Source organism: Larimichthys crocea, chromosome XXIII (assembly GCF_000972845.2).
Source record: "Larimichthys crocea isolate SSNF chromosome XXIII, L_crocea_2.0, whole genome shotgun sequence".
NCBI classification, from domain to species: domain Eukaryota; kingdom Metazoa; phylum Chordata; class Actinopteri; family Sciaenidae; genus Larimichthys; species Larimichthys crocea.
Window position 1 is genome coordinate 13,921,076 of NC_040033.1, and position 22,591 is coordinate 13,943,666.

At 39.0% G+C, this 22,591-nt stretch overlaps 2 protein-coding genes across 4 annotated transcripts in view; one reads left to right on the top strand and one right to left on the bottom strand.

Annotated features, from left to right (window-relative positions):
- The window catches only part of zfhx4 (zinc finger homeobox 4), a 279,124-nt gene extending 265,762 nt beyond the window's left edge, over positions 1-13,362 (bottom strand). For all 3 annotated transcript variants that reach the window (XM_027274217.1, XM_027274215.1, XM_027274216.1), the window contains exon 1: positions 13,207-13,362. The gene's annotated coding sequence lies outside the window, so the exon portion shown is untranslated. The remainder of the gene's footprint in view (positions 1-13,206) is intronic.
- A 5,374-nt stretch (positions 13,363-18,736) lies between these two features.
- LOC113744516 (beta-1,4-galactosyltransferase 1-like) lies at positions 18,737-21,842 on the top strand. Its single transcript, XM_027274419.1, has 2 exons — positions 18,737-18,781; positions 20,693-21,842. The coding sequence occupies exons 1-2, from the start codon at positions 18,737-18,739 to the stop codon at positions 21,362-21,364; spliced, it is 717 nt and encodes a 238-aa protein (XP_027130220.1). The 3' UTR covers positions 21,365-21,842.
- Positions 21,843-22,591: the final 749 nt, after the last annotated feature.

A 22,591-nucleotide genomic window follows, 5' to 3' on the forward strand; every position in this document is an offset into this window, starting at 1 on the left:
AAAAAAAATAACACTCGTGTTTCTGGTTCAGCGCATATCCAAGAAGGATTTATACTTTTTGCAATGCAGAAATGAAGCTCAGTATCAAAGTGGAGCCTTAGTCTTAGCTGTTGATTGTCTAAGAGCATAATTAATACAGCAACTAATCCAACATGCCATCTAGCCAACCCAGAAATGTCCAATCACATTTACTGTTTCAGCTGGGGTTTGAAGCTCCAGAGCCGAGGAGCTTTGAGACCACTGAGTGAGGCACTAATCATGACAACATTAACTAAGAAAACATTGGGAATTAGTCAGATGAGAAAAAGTTGTGCTTTTCCACAGAGCTTTTGTTTAGTTAATTCCCTGTTGACAGCCAAGTGCTCCACTTGCCTGGAGAAAACTTGCTTGAGAGGGAAAGATTACTTTTTATCCCTAATTAAGGCAAGTTATTTGCATATCTCACCAAGTCATAATATATGCTAATGTGCATTTACATTGGAGAGTGCTGGGTAGGCAGTTAATGTGGCCTAAATGTGTCCATAAATATTACTTTTTAATGTTATTTTAAGCCTCATCATGCATCATTTATATTTTATGTTTACTATTTCTACTCTTGGTCTTCTTGGTTTCTTAGGTCTTGCTCAATTACACTGTAGTATAGATTACTATTACTATTACAGAAAGTCGCATGACATCTGCAATCAGAACCTAACTCAAAACATGGCTGAAATAATTGATGTTTTAGGTTTGTGGTGGATGCGGTTGAGGCAAAATGTAAATGCTGTTGAGTATCTGGGATAAGGACAAGATAGTCTGGCCAATATGATTTGTGCATGTGTCTTGGTATGTGAGTTGATGTGGATGTATGCATGTGTATGTGTGTGTGTGTGTGTGTGTGTGTGTGTGTGTGTGTGTGTGTGTGTGTGTGTGTGTGTGTGTGTGTGTGTGTGCGTGTGTGTGTTTACTTTGCAAGCAGACCATCCTGCAGACCAATCAACCACTGAAGAGGAAACGTCCAAATGATACCATGAAATGAGAGGAAGAATATCACAACTGTGTTTTCAGTGCATCTTCCAAAAGCTGCCAAAGGGAATGAACAAATCCAAATGCTTAACATATGCAGCAATGGTGTGTAAGAAGCACCTCTTTAGTAGGAGGACCTGCCTCATGACAGCAGGTATCTGCACAACTGAGTGGTTTCTGGAAAAAAACTTCAATCCCTAACAGCTCAGAAGCTGAGAGATTTTTATTAATGGAACCTTATATACGTGTATATATTAAGGTCAGGGTTGTGTGATATGATGAAATACATAAAAAAAAATGTGTATTATTTCATATTGTTTATTTATTTCGTTGTGTCACATTTTACACCGTTTACTCTTTGAATCAAAAATCTAGTCCAGCACTCCAAACAATCAGCAAATTCAGATGCTGCAAGAGGCTTTTGCCTGTGGCATGCAACATTTCAACTTAAACCACCAACTATTTGATTGATTTTTGTGAAACTGGATCATATTTTATGAAAAAAAGTGTTTCCCCTAATAGAATTATAACAAATGCACATATACATATTTACCACAGTGGTATTGCAAACCGGGGCACTAAATTGTAAAAATCCCAATTTATACCAACTTTAGATTATTGACTGTTTTTATTGATTGATAAAAAATAGTTACATTTTATACCAAATGTGTGCAACAAATGGTGTCAACCCAAAAACTGAGACATGACAGAGCATAGGAATGAGCATCATATATTTCATTCTTAATGTACTAACCCCTTACACACACTAATCTTTCAATATTTTAATAGGCACCTAAATAAAAGTGTTTATTATAGATTTATGACTACAACATTTTAGCACAGAGCTTAGCCACATTTCAAATAATCTTCAGCTTCCCAGCTTTCAGATGATGCACACCACTTGTGTGTGGTTTATACTACTGACCTGCCATCTCCCCCTAAAGATCCCCTGACATCCATTAAAAAGACAAAAATATGTTTAAAGAGGGGTGAAGTGAAAGAGGTTAAGTTTAGATTTATTTTATTGTCCCTGGCTTGGGATAATAGCTACACGCATCTGTCATCAACTTAAATAGAATATGTAGCCAACAAAACAGTGCAGTGGTGCATCGAAAAATTACCTACAACAAAGAAGAAAAATATGCAAAGTATGGCACATGACTTGTAAGATAAAAGATAAATAAGGAATCAAATTAAATAAATGAAAAATCCTCTGCTATCAACTAATAGATAGTACATTTTAGGTTAAATATTTTCATATTATGAATATTAAGTCAGAACTTAGTCAAATGTAGTCTTTATGTATCTAAATTATAAAGAAACAGATCACATAGGTGCAGACTTCTCTTTATTCTTTTAATCCCAGTTTTATTAAATATATGAAAAACATATGTCATGTGCCATTTAAGCCTTCCAAATGTTTTAAGCAGTCCTTCTCAATCGCTCTCACACATAAGAACATAAGCTCCTACTACGACACAATGGGGTGCACAGGTGGAGCAGGGGTAAAGGTCATCCATTCACCAACACAGAGGCTCGTGGTTTAGTTTCCAGTACACATGTTGCTATCTACACCTTCCCAAACGGAGTTAACAGTGATAAAGAGTGCAATACATAACACTGGGCAACCAAATTGGGAGAAAAAAGCAGAAAACAAATAAAAATAGATACAATTTAAAAGGGAAAAAAAATTGAAATGAACAGAACTGAAGGTTGTTGATACTAATTGACTCATCCTATTCATTCTTATGTCCCGACTTCAGCTGAAGTGAAGTGGATGCAAGGTCTATGATCTTTCCTTCTCTCTGGTGATTTGCAAGCTTCACTTATCGTTCCCTGACTGATTTCATTTGGCTTTGAGTGGTTCTAAGAGGAGAACAACACCAGATGAGGCCAATTTAAAAAACAGGTCTTTCAGAATTTCCTGCCCTTCTTATGGATATTAAGTGCAGTGATCACAAACGAGCAAGGTCCTCAGCCATTGCAAATGGTAAAAAGCTGGGCCTACATTTCTTTCTTTTTTTTTTATCCAAAGAAATAGAAAAAGAGAGACAGAGATGGGGAAAGCAGTAAATGCAGTACATGCAAACAATAAGCACTTTCCTTTCACTCTGAGGTAGTGTTAGAGCGGTCTTCTGGTAATAGGCTTTGCCTAAAAGATGGGGAGATTGAAGAATGCATCAAAGATGATGGAGAGAGAAGAACAGGCCTTAATTTTACAGAAGATGGGGACAGCAGCACTAGAACAACAGCCTACCGTTTTCTCCTCAAGTGCTCTCTCGTTTGATTACCCCTCCTGCCCTCCTCTACTTCTCTTCCTGCCTACAAGCAGTGATTCGGGTGCTTTCCTGTACCTTTTCGGTTTTAAGAGCAGAAAGCCTGAGCCACAGAGGGCAATGTGCCTGCATCTGTGTATGCGCATGTCCATATCTTTAACCAAGACCATATGCATGCACTGATGCCTGTGCATGCCTACACAGAAGCATGACCGTGTCTCTATAAACTTTTCTGTTTTCACCCATGTGGCCGAGTTAGAGACCATATTCTATCTTTAAAACACACGGCAGCACCATCGAATGAGTCACCCCTTTCATCTGCTTCCACTGCTCTCGGTTACTCCAGCTACCACGCCTTATCTAATGGATTTTCAAATGCAGGTACACGATTTCTTTCAAGACTTGACAGGCATTTTCCTTTGTGTTTAGAGATGGGGATCAGGCACTGAGTGGTTTGCTGGTGATGGTGTTGTTGAAAGATTCTGCATACAGAGAAGAAACATTTTCCCTGAACTTGTTTGAAAAGGCCAAATGTGAGACTTCATGCACATTTTCACATCTGGCCAAACAAATGTAATAAAAGCAACTCTGAAATACTCCTCCATGTGTAGTTTTTGTTTGTTTTTGGATGTATTCCTACATTGAACAGTAGTCATATAAAAGGTGTGTCAGATGGGACTACTAAGATTACTAGTGACGATCTTAGGAGTGGTCCTGAGAAGTCACCTCAATATGTATTTTCTCAAAATGTAAAAGTGTATCTGAAAGGTGCAAGGACGCACCAGTAATGGTTAAAAACATACTTTCACGATGTGGGTTTTTCTTTACATTTCTTAATATTGCAGCTTCTTTCTGGTTCTTAAGCATATCTGTTATAAGTGTATTAAAATTAAATATTTAATCCTCAAGTGCATGAGAAATGAGATGTACAATATAAGCATTCTTCAGATTTTTGACATTTTACTTTTTTTTTCCCACAGTTTCTTGAGTTTCAGCAGAATTCTGGTAATCAAAATTCACTCTACTGTGCTTGAAATTAGTTGAAACAGAAAAAGTGTGCCAGTACAAGCATTCATCCTAAACTCTGTATGGGACATATGGTTCAGTACATGCCTGCCTCAGGTACGTCTGTGACCAAAACAATTACTGTCAGTCTAACAGTTATAATAGTATTACGTTATGTGAGCGGCTTAACTATTACAATAAGAAATATCCATAAGCACTGTTGAATGTTTGCATATTTTAAAAGAAATGATAAAAATGTTATTTTCTATGTTTGTTTGTTTTTGTGACAAAAACGTATCAAACTGTTAACCCAAAACCAGGTACACACCAAACCGTACCATTATAGCCCTAAAAGAGAACCATATGTGTGGTCATTTTCCTCATGTTCTTCTTCCAGAATGCCAACCAAAAACTCCATTTTGCATTACTGCGCAGCAGACTAGAATATGTGCAGACATGTCATCATTGACTGTAAATGTATAGTATGAAGCCATTATGGTCAGCATCAGATAAGCTGTGACAAGCTGACTTGCGGTGCCAAACTCATGTTATAACCTGGATGTAATTGACTGTGATTTCCAACTGCCCTCTCTGAGCCAGAACGGCAATGTCTTCTAATTAACTAGAGAGCACTGACAGCCTGGTGCCACCTCCATTTGGTCCCCACTTGAAACGAGTGCCATGTCCTGAGGGTTCCTGTCAGACCTAGTGCTCTGTGAATGGTATGACATGTCCCTTCATGTCTCCATTCATCTCTCTCTCTCCCTCTCCCTCTCTCTCTCTCTCTCTCTCTCTCTCTGTCTCTGTCTCCTTCTCTCTCTCTGTGACAACTATTTTCTTCTAATCATGCTCCGGAAGAAAACGAGAGTGTGTTTGGCTGGAAGGGAGAAACACACTGCGTCTAATATACGTGTGTGTGTCGATGTGTGTGTGTGTGTGTGTGTGTGTGTGTGTGTGTGTGTGTGTGTGTGTGTGTGTGTGTGATGAGAGAGACAGAAAAAGCAAGACAGTGTGAGGGAGAGAAAGAGACCAAATGAGTAAGAGAGAGAGAGAGAGAGAGAGAGAGAGAGATGTTCATAAGTGTTGTCGTCTTATCTGTGCCTCTGTACACTGTGCTTCATTATCTGCCTGGCCTGGAGAGTGATGTCTTCCTAAACCAGCACTAGAGCCTGCAGGCTGGCACCACCACCTTCACACTTATTGGAGCACACATATCAGCTACATCATTTATTACACACACACACACACACACTTACAGAGAGACAATTAAAAGGAGCTTCTGAATGTGCACACACAAAGAAGAAGAACAATTTTACAATGCATGCACAATATACATTTGGTACACGTAACACAGACTATAAAAGGACAAAAGACAGGGAGCTGTTGCCCTGATGCAAGGCTCGTGGGGCAGCTGCAAATGTACAGTATGTATAGTGGAACAGCCATCTAGCAGATAGGAGCCTGTCGCTAATGAAATAACTAGATTGGTAAAACCACATTAATTGTGCTGAGGGCGATGGGGTTTAATTGAGAACAAGGCCCAGGTCACTCAGAGAAAGGCTGTTCAACATTTTTATGAAGCTGGAGGGGAAAAGAAATTACAGTGAGCTAGACGGTGGTGTTTTGGCTCATTTAAAGGGCAAGTCCAACCTCATATAGCATTTTGTTCAGCTGCTGGATGAGTACCTTTAAAGCTTCTCAAAGCCTTTTAAATTCCTAATCTGTGCCAGTTTAATACATTCCACTTTGAGAATAGCAGTGCCCCAGTAGCAATGATTAGCTGCATGTTGGATACACTGTGTTGCACCTTGTTAGATCTACTGCTACAGAGAATTGGACTATGAATTTAAGATTCAAAAACCCATGGAAAATCAAGACTCGATTTAAAAAGTTGTCAACCTGAACATACCCAAAGAGAGAGAGAGAGAGAGAGAACACCACAACCGGCAGTGGAATGATACATTGCCGATTAATAAGCTGCCACAGTCATTGGATGCAATGTAACTCAACGCCATTCCCCAGATATCCCATTCCTGTGTACTTCTGTGCTATGACAACTTTGCAGTGATTTTTTTCAGGTTTTCCTGCAGTGAAGTTAGTTAACAGAACAAAACCACAACATAGAGCCAATATGGATATTAAATTGTGTTCTCAAGTTGAATGAACATCTGTTACCAAACATATTCCATCTAAAGTACTTAACACCTTCTCTCCTTTTGCAACTTTTTTTTTTAAAGATTTTCTTGGCCTTTTCAAGCTTTTTATTGTATAACGACAGCCGAACAGTGACTGGAATGTGGGGAGAGAGAGAGATGGGGGAATGACATACAGTAAATGGCCGCAGGTCGGATTCGAATCCTGGGCTGCTGCAGCAAGGACTGAGCCTTTCGTACATGGGGCGGATGCTCTACCAATTGATCTAAACAACACCCCCCTTTTGCAGCTTTTTAATAAAAATACAAAAACCTCTAAGCCTCCCTAAGTTTAGATGGGTTTGAATTCAACTCTGTAAAATAGTTTTTGAAAAAACCCTCCCATAAACCTTGGACAACCCGTAATTCTCACAACTTTTGTGACATGGAGTAAACTGACGTTGGAACTTAAATTGAGCGGAAAGACTTTTGTCCTTTTCTGACAACTGACTCTTGAAGTCCCCTCAATTACCCTTCACTAAACCTGGATTTACAGAAAGACATTTGTCACAAAACTGCAAAAACATCCCTTGAGAGCAGATGTATTTAGTGTGTTTTGCTAAATCTCTGTGCTACACTGCAGGACCTGTCTAGTAGTTTGAGGTGCATCACAATCAGCCTAATTGGACAGGTGTTTGCAAGCCATTATGATATTAAACCGTTGTGTCAGGAAAAGAGCCCCAAAACAGCACGATACCCCCAAAAACCTGCTCAAGGATTAGCTCTGTGGTTAAGATGGGAGAGAAGGCTTTTACGTGTCAGGGTTGAGAGAAATTAAGATGGGGAAGTGAGAACCAGGGAGAAAAAGAGTGAGGGGGGGATTAAAGAAGAGCAGCACTCTCAGTATGTGGTAAGCCACAGTCATCTCTTGTCAGCTACCCCTGGTGGGAGTATGTACCCCACACAGAGAAACAGAGACAGACATTAACACTCCACTCAACCTCAAACGACTTTCATTTACCCAAAGAAGAAAAAATTATACAGAAAACAGCATTAAACTGACACATGCCCCTTTTTACAAAGTCTATCCCAATCTAAAACAGAGATGCGCAGTTAATCAAATATGAATCTTGATCACGATTTTGGCTCCCTTCAATTAAATGATGCAAATAAAAAAACAGCTAGCCACCAGGGTTAATCGAGATGTTTTGGCTTGACTTTTGGGGCGCCATCAAGCCAGTGTGTGTGCACCCTGAAGTGGCAGACTATGCAAACATTTCCTGGATGGTGTGGCTCCAGTCTAGAGTAGAAGAGTAATATACAACAAAGAGCAGACGGGAAAGAAACTACTCCCTCAAAAGAGTTTATCAGCCGTTGTTTGTAAGGATTTGGGACTTTGGCTAAAGTGTTTTTAAGCAGGAAGAAATCATATTTAATGACTGCAGACTCAAAGCAACGTGAGTGAATAAACACAACAAACTACAGTACAATGAATGCATGAAGGCCAAGAAGAGTAACATCTCTAACCTCCCCATCAAGACTCAGACATCCATAATGGCTGGGACCCTCGCCTGAGCAGCACATCCTGCATGGCTGCAGCAACGCTTCACTAGAAAGTCACGGATATGAAAAAACAAACTAAAAATAGATTTTTTTACAGCCCCTGATTAAAAATTCTCTAGCCTTTGTATACACAGAATCCATTCTTTTTTCAGGCTTTTATTGTATTGTATCAAAGGCAAACTCAACGCAGAAAGATAGGGCTGATAGTAGCAACACCTCAGCAGCAGCGCAGTCGGTGTGGACACCACAGGCGTGCAAGTTCAGCAAGGTACCCACAACGCAATGCTCAGTTAGGTAGTGTGGGTTCAACTGTAGTCTTCTCTCCTGATCACCATATTGATCGAAATAATCTTGATTAAAAAAAAGAAAATCCCTTCACCAGTTCGCAGAGCCAAAGATGATGTCTTCAAGCTGATTGTTTTGTCTGTCCAATAGGTAAGGTTCGTTTTTCATCACGGACACTGTAGTATCTCCTACACACTTTTGAACAGGAAGGCAAGGCAAGACGGCAATCAGCAACTACACCACTAGCTGCACAATTCTACACAGTGGTTCTTTAATTATTAACAGAATGATGAATCACTTTAGCATTTAGAAGCAATAACTCATGATTTATTAGAGCCTACAAGTTAAGTCTGAAGTAATGCATGAGTCAACCTCAAGGGGTGAAAGGTCAAACTGGAAGATCGAAGTTTCCTCCCAGGGAACACTGATCAGGAACACACTTAGCCACCTGTAAAGAATGATACACACATACGTACTAACACGCACAAAGACACACACACACACAATAACAATAATCTCGACCCGTTATTGGATGAGGCACACAAGCCTGGAGTGAGGCACTCAATGAATAGATCCTTATTGATTTCACCTAAAAGACATTTACTGTAGGGCCAATTGAGCCTCTCTACAACTCACTCATGCTACAGCTCCCCTACAAGCAACTAACCCCTACCACAGTTTCAATCTTCAATGCACCACATGCACATACACATGACGCAAACCCTCTCCCCACCACTCAAAGCTCTCTTAAATGACCTCATGAAGTAGGGTGAGGCTCTTCACACATCTAGCAACAGTGGTGGGAACCGAGCAAAATATCCCCTCATTGATCGGTTGACAGCACCCAAAGGTCAACAATGCAGTGTTCTCAACAGACTGAATGGGCAACATCAGGTCCCGTCAACAACCGAGGAGCTAGTGAGAAACTCTCAGTACTTGAATGAGATGAGCCAATAGCTGGTGAGCAATTTCAGGCATTAGAGAGTATTTTTCTTCTTTCCATTTTGCCTAAATCATGTGCCTAGTTTGTTTGATGAAGGGCTCTAAGCTTGAGTTGTCCCTTTGGCTGAGTTTTAGTGATCTTTTATAATTCATGCATATATTATTATTAATTGGACTGGTTTTATTCAGTTAATGATCACATATACAGTACAGCCTTGAGCTACATGCTGTTGATTCTGTTCAAGCCCTGCCCCACAATAATGTTGGCTTGTTTTAACCACTGGTGTATGACTTGTATGGACTAGAGTTGTCACAATACCAAAATGAGTAACCATGATACTATACCAGACAAAGTATCACAGTATTATCATGATACTGCGGCATTTCTTTATTATTATTTTTATGAACTGCAATGTATTTGTAAAAGTTAAAAATACTTATTAATTACTTATAATGTTGTATGATAAACATAATACTGGTGAAGTAAGAATTAGACTGAAACAAGTTTGAAACAACGAGTTTGTTTTTTTTTGAGCAAAATTAGTGGTGCCACTGACGACGACGCCGTGGCAGGCTCGCCGCTTGGGCCCGGTGCTTCTGCCATGCTGAGTCACCGTGGTTATTGTGCGACTCTAGTATGGACCATAACTCCAGTGTTTTCTCTAACCACTGGGTAATTTATTGAATGTTGAATGCAATTTGGAATCTTTAATAATCTTCCAACCTTGAAAAGCCACAAAACACAAATGTTCTACATAATGTTTAATTCTGTTTAATATTTATAACTTCTTTCTAACACTAACACGCTAACACTCTGCTAAAGTGCTGTATCTCCTGTACTAAACACTGGTATTATCTCTCTGTTCTCTACAATCCACAGTGACTCTACAGTACTGTCACACCTTCATCCTGGTTTGTAGCAGGCAAAACAAGTCAGAAGAGAATTTCTTTTATTATGGGTAGACTGTACACATGAAAGGCATCTCTGTGAGCTGCATGCACTGCCTGATCATGCATCTGTAGAGACAATGTTGGACATAAGTGTGTCTTGTGTGTGTGTTCTCTGTGTGTGTGTCCTCTGTGTGTGTGCATGAGTATCTCTAGAATATCACAATGTTAGGTATTAGTAGAATAGAGCATTGCCATTATATAATTTTCTACAACAGACTGCAACAGTCACTACTTTGTTATTTTGCTTGGAAACAACATTTTATTTTTAGACTCTGCAAAACAGAATTCACAAGTTAGTTTATTTTGCTATGTCAATTATGTTGACATTAAATAAATGTTAATTTGATATCTATTACAGGAAGACATCTTTTATTGATTCCTGACAATTAAAATTACCATGTAATACTTAAATCAAATGTCAGATTCTTGGTGTTAATCAGTGGAATCTCTACATGTTTAAATTCCATCTACTGCTAAAATGAACTGCACACCATCTATCTACCCAGGACAGAACAGTCTCATCTGTAGCTGATACCAAAGAGGCTGTACATGACTTTAAAAATGAGTTGCTGATTCAAGAGGTTGGAAGCTATAGATAGCTAATGGCTCTGAGAGCTCATGATTTTTCTGCATATGAAGGTAGTTGTAATATCACCATAATTTCCAAATGAGTAATGTGTAATCACGCGCTCTGCAAGCTGCTTTTGTTCGGGTTTTGGCAGATGAACATTTGACATCTAATTCACCATTTTTTCATGGATTTAGATATCATGGATTCCTAGGATGTATTCATTTCTTTGTGTGTGTGTGTGTGTGTGTGTGTGTGTGTGTGTGTGTGTGTGTGTGTGTGTGTGTGTGTGTGTGAGAGAGAGAGAGAGACAGAGAGAGACAGAGAGAGACAGAGAGAGAGAGACACTGCTAGGGCATCTGTGCATTGTGCATGTTTGCATGCATGTGTGTCACTGGGGTAATTAGGAATAGGAGGGAGGGAGAGATCAAAGGAGGCACTTTACACTCTCCATTTCAGTTGAGTGTGTGTGAGAGAGGGAGAGGGAGAGGGGTAGAGAGAGAGAGAGAGAGAGAGAGAGAGAGACAGAGAGAGAGAGTGTGCTTGTGTGATGATCTCTTCCAAGCTTTGATGCTGTAAGCTCCACCGGTTAATGTACTACGGATAAAAATACTACACCATGTAATCTGGCATTTATCCCTCGAGAGCAGAAGCCCAAAATGTGACACATGTCAAGAGGAAGGAAGAGGTACGAAGAACAAGCTCAGGGGGAAGAAGAAGAGTAATAGGGGGGGGGACTGCATTTCTTCTTTGCTCTGAGATTATTCAAAGATTGAGAGATTCTTAACAGTGCAGAACATTTTCCAATAATTATTGGAATTAATTCAGCACAGTAAATTACAAAAAAAAAAGACTGATACCCAGCTCTTCAGAAAGCTGCAAAGTTAAAAGGAAGGCAATAAACTTTTTGCATTTTAGAGACGTTAAGACTGTCCAAGTCTTGTGATAATGCTTTAATTCAGAAACACAAAGATAAAAATATCTTAATTTTACTTTTTGCTTCCCTGTTTTCACACATCACATTTGCAAGCAACAACAGCCCTACATGTCGGTGTCAACCTTAACTGATGCTGGATGGTCACCAGGTAAACTCTCTGCATGTGTCTCAGATGAAGCAGCCCTACCGGAATAACTAAGTGTGAAGCTATCATGAAGACTAACAGTTGTACTACATCATGCTAGAGCATCGTATGCTGAACAGATGCATACTGGCTGTGTAGTGTAAACCAATGACAGTATAAAGAATGGACAGAGCCGACGTCGCCCAGAGGTTTCTGAAGTGCTGTTCTGAAGCTGAAAATATGCACCGCTTGCCCTCCATACTGCTTCTTCCAACTCCCGTCAAATCTAAATATCAGTAAAGACGTGGATCATCGGCAGACCTGAGGCAGGTCGGATGATGCCTGGGCGCTCTAATAAGCCATCTGTAACCGCACTTACCCGTCAATCGAGCGGTTATGCTGTTAATTACATGTAACTTTAAGCCTTAATATCATTTGAACGGTCAATAAATTTATTTAATAAATGAATTAATAAATTTCTGCTGTAAAATTAGGCATTTTAATACGGGCGCTTATGGAGATTGACTCAATACTGCAGCCTGTCGCATGAGGAATTACAGTTTTTAGACCTTCCACACTGGCTTCATTTCCAAGCACCGGAGGTTGCCACTTGGTGTAAACCTCATCCTGTTGCTACCCATGTCAATGTTTTTGCAATAATATCCAGGTGTACCATGAAAATCTAGGTTTTTATTTTCCACTTTACTTATTTCTTTATAAATATTACACGCAAGAAACGCAAAAATCATGTTGACCATGCTCGTTTTTCTGTAGGTATTTGTCTAACGTACAGCTGTACTGTGTAGAAAAGTATAAACATTACATGAGTTAGGCATTATTAAATGACTTTTCTGAATCAGGAGAAGTAAAACTTGATCGGGACTAGGGTGGTCTCTTTATTTTCACCTACAACAAACAGCTCAAACCAGAAATATCATTGCACAAAAACAAAAAAAAAGAAATGTCATGCAAAAGCTTCCACTCAGTTCAACACAAAAGTTGTGGTCACTGTGCAGAGAGACTGAGAAAGAGTAAGCAATGTCCCTAAAACATACAGGAGAAACAGCATCTGGGATGAGAAAGAAGCTTAAACACAAAACTGCAAATGGGATCCTTCAGTAGAAAAATAACCTACACACTGTGTCAAAAACTGTATTGTGACAGTCTGGCCCTCCAACTATCCATTTTCAATTAGAAGAAGATAACCAGAACCAACAGAGCAGAGAGTGTGTTTACATCCACAGAAACAGAAAGAGGGAACAAGTGATAGGACCATGACATGCCAAGAAACAACAAAGTTTGACAAACAACTTAATACACAACTAAACAAACATTATAGTCCATGAACACCTCAGGATTATTTCTAGTTAGCGAGTCAAATAAAACCCATAAAATAATTTAAAGAAGGAATTTCTTACCTTTTAGAAGTGATGTACTTCAGCGGGATATTATCCGCGGGTCGTTAAGCTTGTCACTCATAAATCACATGGCGTCAGTAACGTTAACGTTGATGTTTGTAGTCGGTCTTCTGGTATGGCACCACCTGTAGCATCTCAAATCCAGCCAGTTTTCGCGTCTGTCCCCTTATAATGTCCTGTTTCCAGTTTTGCTGTGTTCTTGTTTGGCTCCCCAAACGTTATAATATCTGTTATAAAAAACCCTTCGCCATGACAGCAACTAGCAACTCTTCTTCGTTGTGGAGTGTTGACCCAACTGTGAACCCTGCACGACCTTTACCCCCAGGGCAAAACTTAACTCTTTTTTTTTTAAGTTAAAAGTTAAAAAAATATTTTTAAGTAAGCAACTTAACATTCATTTTACATTAATCGCTCTCTATTTATTTATTTATTTATTTATTTATTTATTTATTCAAAACTAAGTTTATCTCATATCTCACTGTTACCTCACTGTTACTTGTTTTTTTGTTTGTTTTTTACTGTTACTGCTACTGGTTCTATTTAACTGTTATTTATTTCGAAAACTAAACTATCTCATGTCTCACTGTTACCTCACTGCTACTTGTGTTTTATTTTTTACTGTTACTGGTTCTATTTAACTGCTACTTATACATGTGTATATAGTGTGTAAATAGGATATTTTATAGGGCATATTGTTAAAGTTTTGTTTTCTTACTACTGTTTTCTTGCTATCACTTACCGTTTGGGAGCTGCGAGAACAAAAACAATTTCCCTACGATTAATAAAGTACTTCTGATTCTGATTCTCTGGCATCAACTATGTGTCAAAGGAAATCAAGCTAGTGAACAATTGCAGCCTTCATTAATTAATTACACACACCTGTGCTTTTTCTGCTAGACTTTCAAATAATTTTGGGTGTGTTCATGAATTCACATATTTCGATTTATTACCTCGGGGATTTCATTAAATGAATTAAAATACGGCATTGTTAACCCCCAGATTTATTGTAAACTAACTATTTGACAGAATAACTACTTCACAGAATTATGTTGTAACGCACACAGGCCATGGTGTAAACATACGTTTTTTCAAAGCTTTTATTTTGGTTTTAGCTCGGCGATTAACTGACTTCTGCTTGAGACTTCCGGTATGGATTGGATATAGGCGGCAGCATAGACATATATACATAGACATATATACATAGACATATATACATAGACGCCGCATTGAGCGCTGAATCGTACGTTGACGACGACGCCATATTGGATGTGGCAGATCTACCCGTAAACTAATACAAGGAAATGGACTGAACTTCATAAAGCGCCTTTCTACAAAGTTCTTTAAGTTAATGTCTCTTATACACCCATTCACACACACACTAATATATCTGGGAAACAAACAGGCACCAAAAACAACGTATGTAACTTTTAAAGTGATGATTATAAATGTTTACTCCTTATGTAAGCACCAAACCAACGTATGTATTTTTCTAATGCTGAGTGTTTACAGCTACTAATGTGTGTAACACTGTTACTGTGATGATAAATATTGAAATATTTATATTTAATCTGTGTCTATAATAACCAGATCCTGAAATGTAGATGTGACATGAGGGTTTTCTGAATAAAGAGCACTAACGTTTACATTACACGTGAGCATATATACATACATATAGTATACACACACACACACACACACACACACACACACACACACATTTGTACCTTTGAAGCTAATTAACATGTTGTATCTAGACTGGTTAAGCCATACAAAATCCAAGCAATAATTTGCCATTTTAAATGGAATATGTTACAGGCTATTGCTTGACCAAAACCAGTGGCTTTACTGGTCCTGTCTAAGGAAGTTAAGCTTAGTTAAGCTAGCCAGCTGCCAGCTGTAGCTTCATACATAGCCTGCAAACACGAGTGGTATGAGTCTTCTCATCTTGCGCAAGAAAGCTGATAAGTATATTATTGCATTCTACTTTTAACTGACTATTTATAGCAATGGGAAACCACGTGGCAGCACTTGGGGAATCACTCCCCAAGTATTCCAGCTATCTAAAATACTGTACATGTCGAACCCATACAAAGTTAACAATGTGAAAGGAGACCATTTGAACTCTATAGAGAAGCTTCAAAGCTAGAACTTTCTTGCTGTGCTTGCAGACGCAGTTTTTGCATTTCATTGTTGCAACACCTGAAATTTGGTTTCTGAAAACAAACTGACCTGAGCACATTTAGTAGCATTGATTTATTTTAGTAAATTAAAGCTTTTTTACTATTATATTTAGGACTGCATTTAAATCCTGCTTTAATAAATGTGACGAGAAAAACATCTTAGCAATGTTATTTGTATTGACATAAACTCAACTACGTCACTATGATGTCAAATTCACCGTGAATGACAGTGTTGCTGTATTCAGTAGGGGAGAATAGGTAGGACCTCATTTTCAAATGGTAGCAGGCGAATAAATGAGCATGGAAGCTATCTATCTGAGATAGAAAGGACCTACGTTAATGAAGAGGGAAATGAGTGAACGAGTGCGTGAGTGAGCGAGACAGCTGGTGTGTGGGTGTTCGAGGTAGCAAGTGTGTGACTGAGAACAAGTGAGGGAGAGGGAGCCTCTACAGTGCTACCTCTCTGGGATGGGAGAAGAAGATAGTTAGGCGTGAAGACCATACGTCAATGGGCCCTAATTGAGCGCTTCTCCTTCGTTCTCCACTTGCTACTGACACATTGCCCCAGGGCCTATTGGGAGAACGCCAGCTTCACGTCACGTAGAAAACGAGAGCGATGGATGATAAGGGGAGCAGAGGACGGTGCTTGTCGGTTTTCCTTCCCTGGGTTTTCGCCCCCAGCCCTGTGACTTAGGGCTGATGTTTCTCCAACTTTTGAAGAACTGAAGTTGCCAACTCAGCTTTCTCTTAAACACTGCAAATAGTCGTAGCCTGAAGGCTAAAGTGGCAGACTTATGACCACAAAACTGCGTGATCAAAAACCTGGACGGGCATGAGAGTAGAAGAGTACTGCTCCTGAGCAAGGCACTCAACCTGAAATTCTAGTAGAGTTGGTAATGGAAAAGATAGACCCAAGATTGTGTCACTGCTTGGATGTTTACACTACGTAACTAAGGGAAAATTCAAAAACCAAATCCAACCCCAAAGTGCTTTTATTATTTTGGGTGGATTTATATGGATGTGTGACACCTGTATGATTTCAAAACCTAAGCTTGACATATTTACTTGAATCACCCTCTAATAGAATATGCCATTTCCCCAGTTGTGGTATATATCCTCTCCTTCTTGTGTTTCAAGTGGCCATTTGTGTCAGTATAAGGGATGAGGTGTAATGTTCATGTCCAAATATTTCTATGCCAGCTCTTTCCCGGTCAGACCACCAGTGAAGATAAATGCCGCCTTTGAGCCCTGTAATGTGGCATGACTTGTTTAAGGTCACCAAAATAGACTTTTTTTGGGGGGGGGTTCCCACTTGCAGGTCTAACAACAACAGTTGACATGTCTTCAAAACTGTCTAATAAATAAATTAACTCTCAGGTCATATATGTAACTGTTTATAACCCTAGGTTTGTTTAAAGTAAGAGAACTTTGGTGTTTTTGGTAAGTTTTACAGACACCCTAGTACCTCCCAGATGTTTGGAAGAGGAGGGTGAGCCAAGTGGTATTAAATTGTTTGCAATTTGCAACCACTCCAGTAGATGCAACATCACCATTAAATCCCTATAGACTGCGCCTTTAATGACACTGAACTCACCCAGTACCATGGTATTGTCTTGATCCAGTGCAGGGTCAAGTTGTGTCTCAAAGCGGTAGCAAATGCGTTGTTGTTGGTTTGGGCAAATAACCTAAATGCAAAATGAAAAATAACTATATTATCAACACTGGATCAAAACCAACTATTTTCCTGGATGGTTATCTACCAATGATTGCTCTGGGTTTAGACAGAATGAACCAGACTGCAGGTGTGAACACTTGGTGCGATACCAACTTTCCGTGGTTTTAGTAAGAGCGTGGATAGAAAAGAATAAATGTAAGAGTATATGAGGTGTTGGAAGGGTCTCAGCTCTTTAATTCAGTTAAAAATTAAACACATTTAAACAAACAGTTGAGAACTTCTCTAGGTGTTATTAAGACAAGGAAGGGATTTAATAAGCAGTGAGGCTTTTCAAGAAAAATACAAAGACTTTTGTTTTTATTGATTTATTTGATTATTTCAAATTCAAATAACTTTCATACATATCTCTCATTTTTGCACCCATGGAATAAAAGCCTTGGAATACAAATGCTGAATATACTGTATCAAAAACCAGATTTTGTCAGACCATTTGGGCAATGAGAAGCAGGTGGAGTGCAGAGTAAGGTTGAGAGGTGTGCACACATACACACTCACACAACTACATACATACACACAAATGGCTTTGTTCCCGCGGGTAGACCATGGAGCCGTCAAAACCACTCTGATTCTGAATTAGCTCTGATTGGCTGTCATTGCAGTGTGTCTCACACAGCTGAGACCACTCAAAACCACACACACACACACACACACACACACACACACACAAATGCACACACGCAAACACACTTTTATGGTCTGGGCATCATGTTTCACTAAACTGCTGAGTTCTCTAGGCTGTAACTAGGGCTGTTTTAAGAGCTGTGGTTGAGTATAAATGTGCATGTGTGTGTCTCTGTGTGTGTTTGCATCTGTCTATATATCTGCAGTACAGTAAATGCATGCATGCAATGTATTCAAATTTTAAGATGGAGGAGAACGATGTTGCCTTTAACAAGCTTTGGATATTATGTGAGGATTTACACTAGGCAAAAAAAATACTTAAAATTGACATAATTATACTACTGACATTGAGACTTTGACATTTCAAACTACAAAAATCTACCAAAACATGTAACATAGATATATATTTTGTTAAATAATGCCTTGTGTCTTTTCCACCACAAATATGGTATTGTTATTCTATTCTTGGCACCCTTGTGATCTCTGCCATGTTTGACTGGAAAGACCAGAGCTATTAACAATAATTTCAGTATCAAATAGATTGAGTGAGACCCATATGAAAATAAATTGAGTATGAGAAAGTCCTGGTATTTGCAGAATTGAACAGCATCTGCATGAATGTGATGTACTGTGTCATTAAGATAATTATCACACTATCCTGTATTGATTCACTAAATCCCACTCATATGGCACTAAAGAACTATTCAGCAAAAGCCTGATTTAAACTGGAAAAATCTTGGATCAGTTGCATAAACTTCTCAACAAAGACTAAAGGGAAGCACATGTTCTTACATTCTACTCATCTGTTTAATAAAGAAATTATACAGGTTTTGCATAAATGTCACCCTGACACCACAAGCATGCATGCAAAGTAAAATGCAAGTCCAAAAAAAGCAGACCCGCCTACCTCCTAAGGGATGCCACAGTGCCAGCAAAGACTTGTGTGGCTAAATCAGCAGGGGTTTACCAGTCTTGCTAGCTCAGTTTGGGTATGATGTCCATCCAACAAGCCTACTTCTTTGGTTACAAATGTGTCTCGGTAAGCATCATTCTTGCTCTGAAACTCGAGTTGGTGGGAGCAGCAAAAATAAGCAAAAGAGAATGCGAGAGGAGGTGTAAAAAGAAAAAAAACAGAATTCTATTAAAAATTTCAAAACCAAAGCTGGATTCCATCTATAGAGGCCTCAGGATCAGGTTTCTCTACAAACAGCACACCATTTATCCAAGAGTGTGCGGTTGAGAGCAGAAGGCAGAATTCTCTCAGAAAGAGACACACATGTGCAGTAACATGCGTAAACACACACATTAATCTACATGAGCACGCATGTACTATGTATGTGTGCATGTGTGGTGTGTATCTATGTGTGTGTGTGTGTGTGTGTGTGTGTGTGTGTGTGTGTGTGTGTGTGTGTGTGTGCATTTGGGGGGGCAAGCAGATTGCTGATTGATTGAGACTTCCCTCACAGTGCAGTGTGGCCCACATGCACATTCTTTATCAGTGATACATGAGCACCCTCTAGTGATAATGTACAAGACTGCACTTATGATATCTTTATGTATACAATACATAAACTACACATTGCCACCCCAACAAATAACCCAGATAGCTTTGTCTGATTGTAAATAATCTGTGCCTACTAGTAGTTTGGTCACTCCTGTTCTCAACATATCTCTGTTTGCATCAAACCTTTTAAAGTACTGAATTGTTTACAATGTATGTTTACTCCGAATAAGTGTTTACATTATAAAATAAATTCTCCTCACAACCTTGTCTTTCAAACATATACCACAAACCACTAATACATTTTCTGAGGCAGTAAAAGTACCTATATATTATTCTAGTTTTTCAAGAGTCACAAAGTTCAGCTTTTATGGTTGCAAAGAGAACACTTTTAGCCAGTATTATGATTTAAGCAAACATTTAACATCTTGGTTGGCACTTTAGGCTATTTTTCAGCCCTGAGAACTCAAATACAGCTGAGTGCCAACATCAACATATTAATCATGTACTGTATATCACATAACTGAAGCAGTAATGAAAATAAAAAAGAATCCCCATGGTGGTTATGATGAACCATAGTAAATTGACAAAGGAACATCTCCATCAAAGTCCTGGGAAAATGTCAGGGAATGTGGGAACTTTTGCTTATTTCTTAACCCTTCCACCCACAGCAGTGTCAGTAACACTACTTAAAGCAATGGCTTACATAACTATAATTAGCTGTTGGATAGAACTGTAGCATGGGAATGCATTGTAAGTTGAACCTGAATTTGGAAAAGCCAGTGTGACTAGTTCTGTCTTTATGGCGATGAAGAAAATCCTCAGTGCTCCTCCTTTGTTGTATGGTCTTTGTTGTATACAAAGGAACGCAAACTATTTGTTATGTCATTGCAGTTACAAAAACAGAAAGAACACAGTCAGTAGGCACCGTGGTGGTAGGCTTGTATAGTTGACACCAGACTGCCTAAGTTTCAGCTCTCTTTTTACCACACAAGCAACCGTCACTAAATTGAACAGAGACCTCTTTTAAGAAGCGCTTTTTTGGGGGCAAAGCTTACCCAAGGCACCAATTTCAGTTTAAACAACTACTGTTTTCCATGTCAACCAAAAAAACACTTCCATTTCAAGCTGGTTAAAAAAATCCAATCCACACTTAAAAAACAACTTGGTTTAAGGAATGTATGGAGCAACATGGTCAATTGCAGTGATGTAGTTTAACACTTTGTGGTCTGTAATTGTTTTTTTGTAATTTATAATTCAATTTGTGTGTATTCTTTAAAGTTTCACTTTTTCTCTTTCTTTTTTTAAATTCAAGAATCTGAATGAATTTAAAAGTAATAAGTAGCATTAAATAAAAAAAAAAACAACAACACAAAAACAAAAACTTTTGTACACAAATATAACTTTCACATGTACTGAAATTCAGACCTACTTATTTAATTTGTTTAGGTGGCGATCATCATCCCATTCCGAAATCGACATGAGCACCTGAAACACTGGCTGTACTACCTCCATCCCATATTGCAGCGACAGCAGTTGGACTACGGTGTCTACATCATCAACCAGGATGGAGAGGGAGTGTTCAACCGGGCTAAATTGATGAATGTAGGCTTTGTTGAAGCACTGAAGGAATATGATTATGACTGCTTTGTCTTCTCTGACATAGATCTAGTTCCTATGGATGAGCGTAATCGCTATAGATGTTTTCAAAATCCCAGACACTTGGCTGTGGCTATGGACAAATTTAACTTCCAGTTACCCTATGGTAGCTTCTTTGGTGGGGTTTCTTCATTGACCAAGAGCCAATTCTTAAAGATTAACGGCTTCCCGAATACTTTCTGGGGCTGGGGTGGTGAGGACGATGATATCTATCAGCGAGTTATCTTCCATGAAATGTCTATTTCTCGACCTGACTTGGTGACAGGAAAGTACAAGATGATCAAACATGAGAGAGATTTACACAACAAGCGTAATCCAGTGAATGCTGATAAACTGAGACACACAAAGTCGACCATGAATGAAGATGGGATTAATTCCCTAAACTACACAGTCAAGGAGATTGTTAAAGATATACTGTACACTTGGATCACTGTGGATATTCAAGCCCCGCTCACAGTCTGATGATATGGATTCGTGACTAAGTCAACACTGGGACTCCAAACTCAAATACCATGTTTTGGGAGTGTCAGTATGCAACCAAGTTTACGTGAGTGTGTATGTCCAAGTGAATATGAGCCTAGCCTAGCTACCTGTGTTCTTTGTATATAATGACAGGCTAGACATGTATCACATGACATGGATAACACAGAAGCCAGACAGACACAGAAGTGTGTTTGGTTGGCCAGTGACATGGTGAAGGGATTTTATATTTCGATTTTCATTGATATAATCTTTCTTTTTCTTTACTGTCAAATGCAATAACTTTTTTTTTTACATGACATTACTGTTACTGTTACATTACTGTAGACACACTGTGAATATGTAATATATTGGAAATATGTACATTGGCAGCAAAAAACCTGTGAATAGACTTTAAGTTGAAACTTGCATGAAATGTTTTAATTATTATTATTCCAAAAATAAAAAATAAAAAATCCAATCCACACTTTTAATTTAATCAGTCAATAGATTCTGTGTCACTTAAGAGGCAACAACTAGGGGAAACAAACTCAAATTAATTATTAAAGCTGCAAGCAGCGATGGTCGGGCCCTGCACATGTGCGCACGTCGAAATGTGCATAGATAGCCACGGCCACACAGTTTCCCCAAAGTTCATCATTTTAATAACTTTTACTCAGGAAGTCTATATGCTCGGCCCCTAATTAACAAGAGGTGTGAGGCCCAACCTGATCAACTGGCTTGGATAAGGAAGCTGTTGTACAAAATATAAACCTGTCTAACGGCTTTTGCGACATGACTTGAATGAAGTTACAGCCAGTAGTAAATGGTAATTCTATTTCCAGTGTTAAATATAAGTAATTTTCACATGCATTGATAAAATGCCATAAGGGATGGAAGAAGGGATGATCGTTTTAGAAGAGGGATGATTTTGACCATTTTTTCTGGAAATGACCCCAAAAACACGAAAAGTCCAAATTTGACAAAAATTGGACGCCGTACGACTGTACCCGGGTCACCAAGAGACTTTTTTGTGCGTCTGGGCATGTTACATAATCCAAATTTCGTACACGTGGACATAACCGTGGCGAGGCGCACCTCCGAAAACGTACACCTAGGTGGCGCCCTTGAGCCATATGCGTACGTCCATCTGCGAGACCCCCATAATGCAGAATTTTATGCCTGACATTGGAGGGGTGGGCAAATTTTCATGAGTTTTTGAGGGGATAT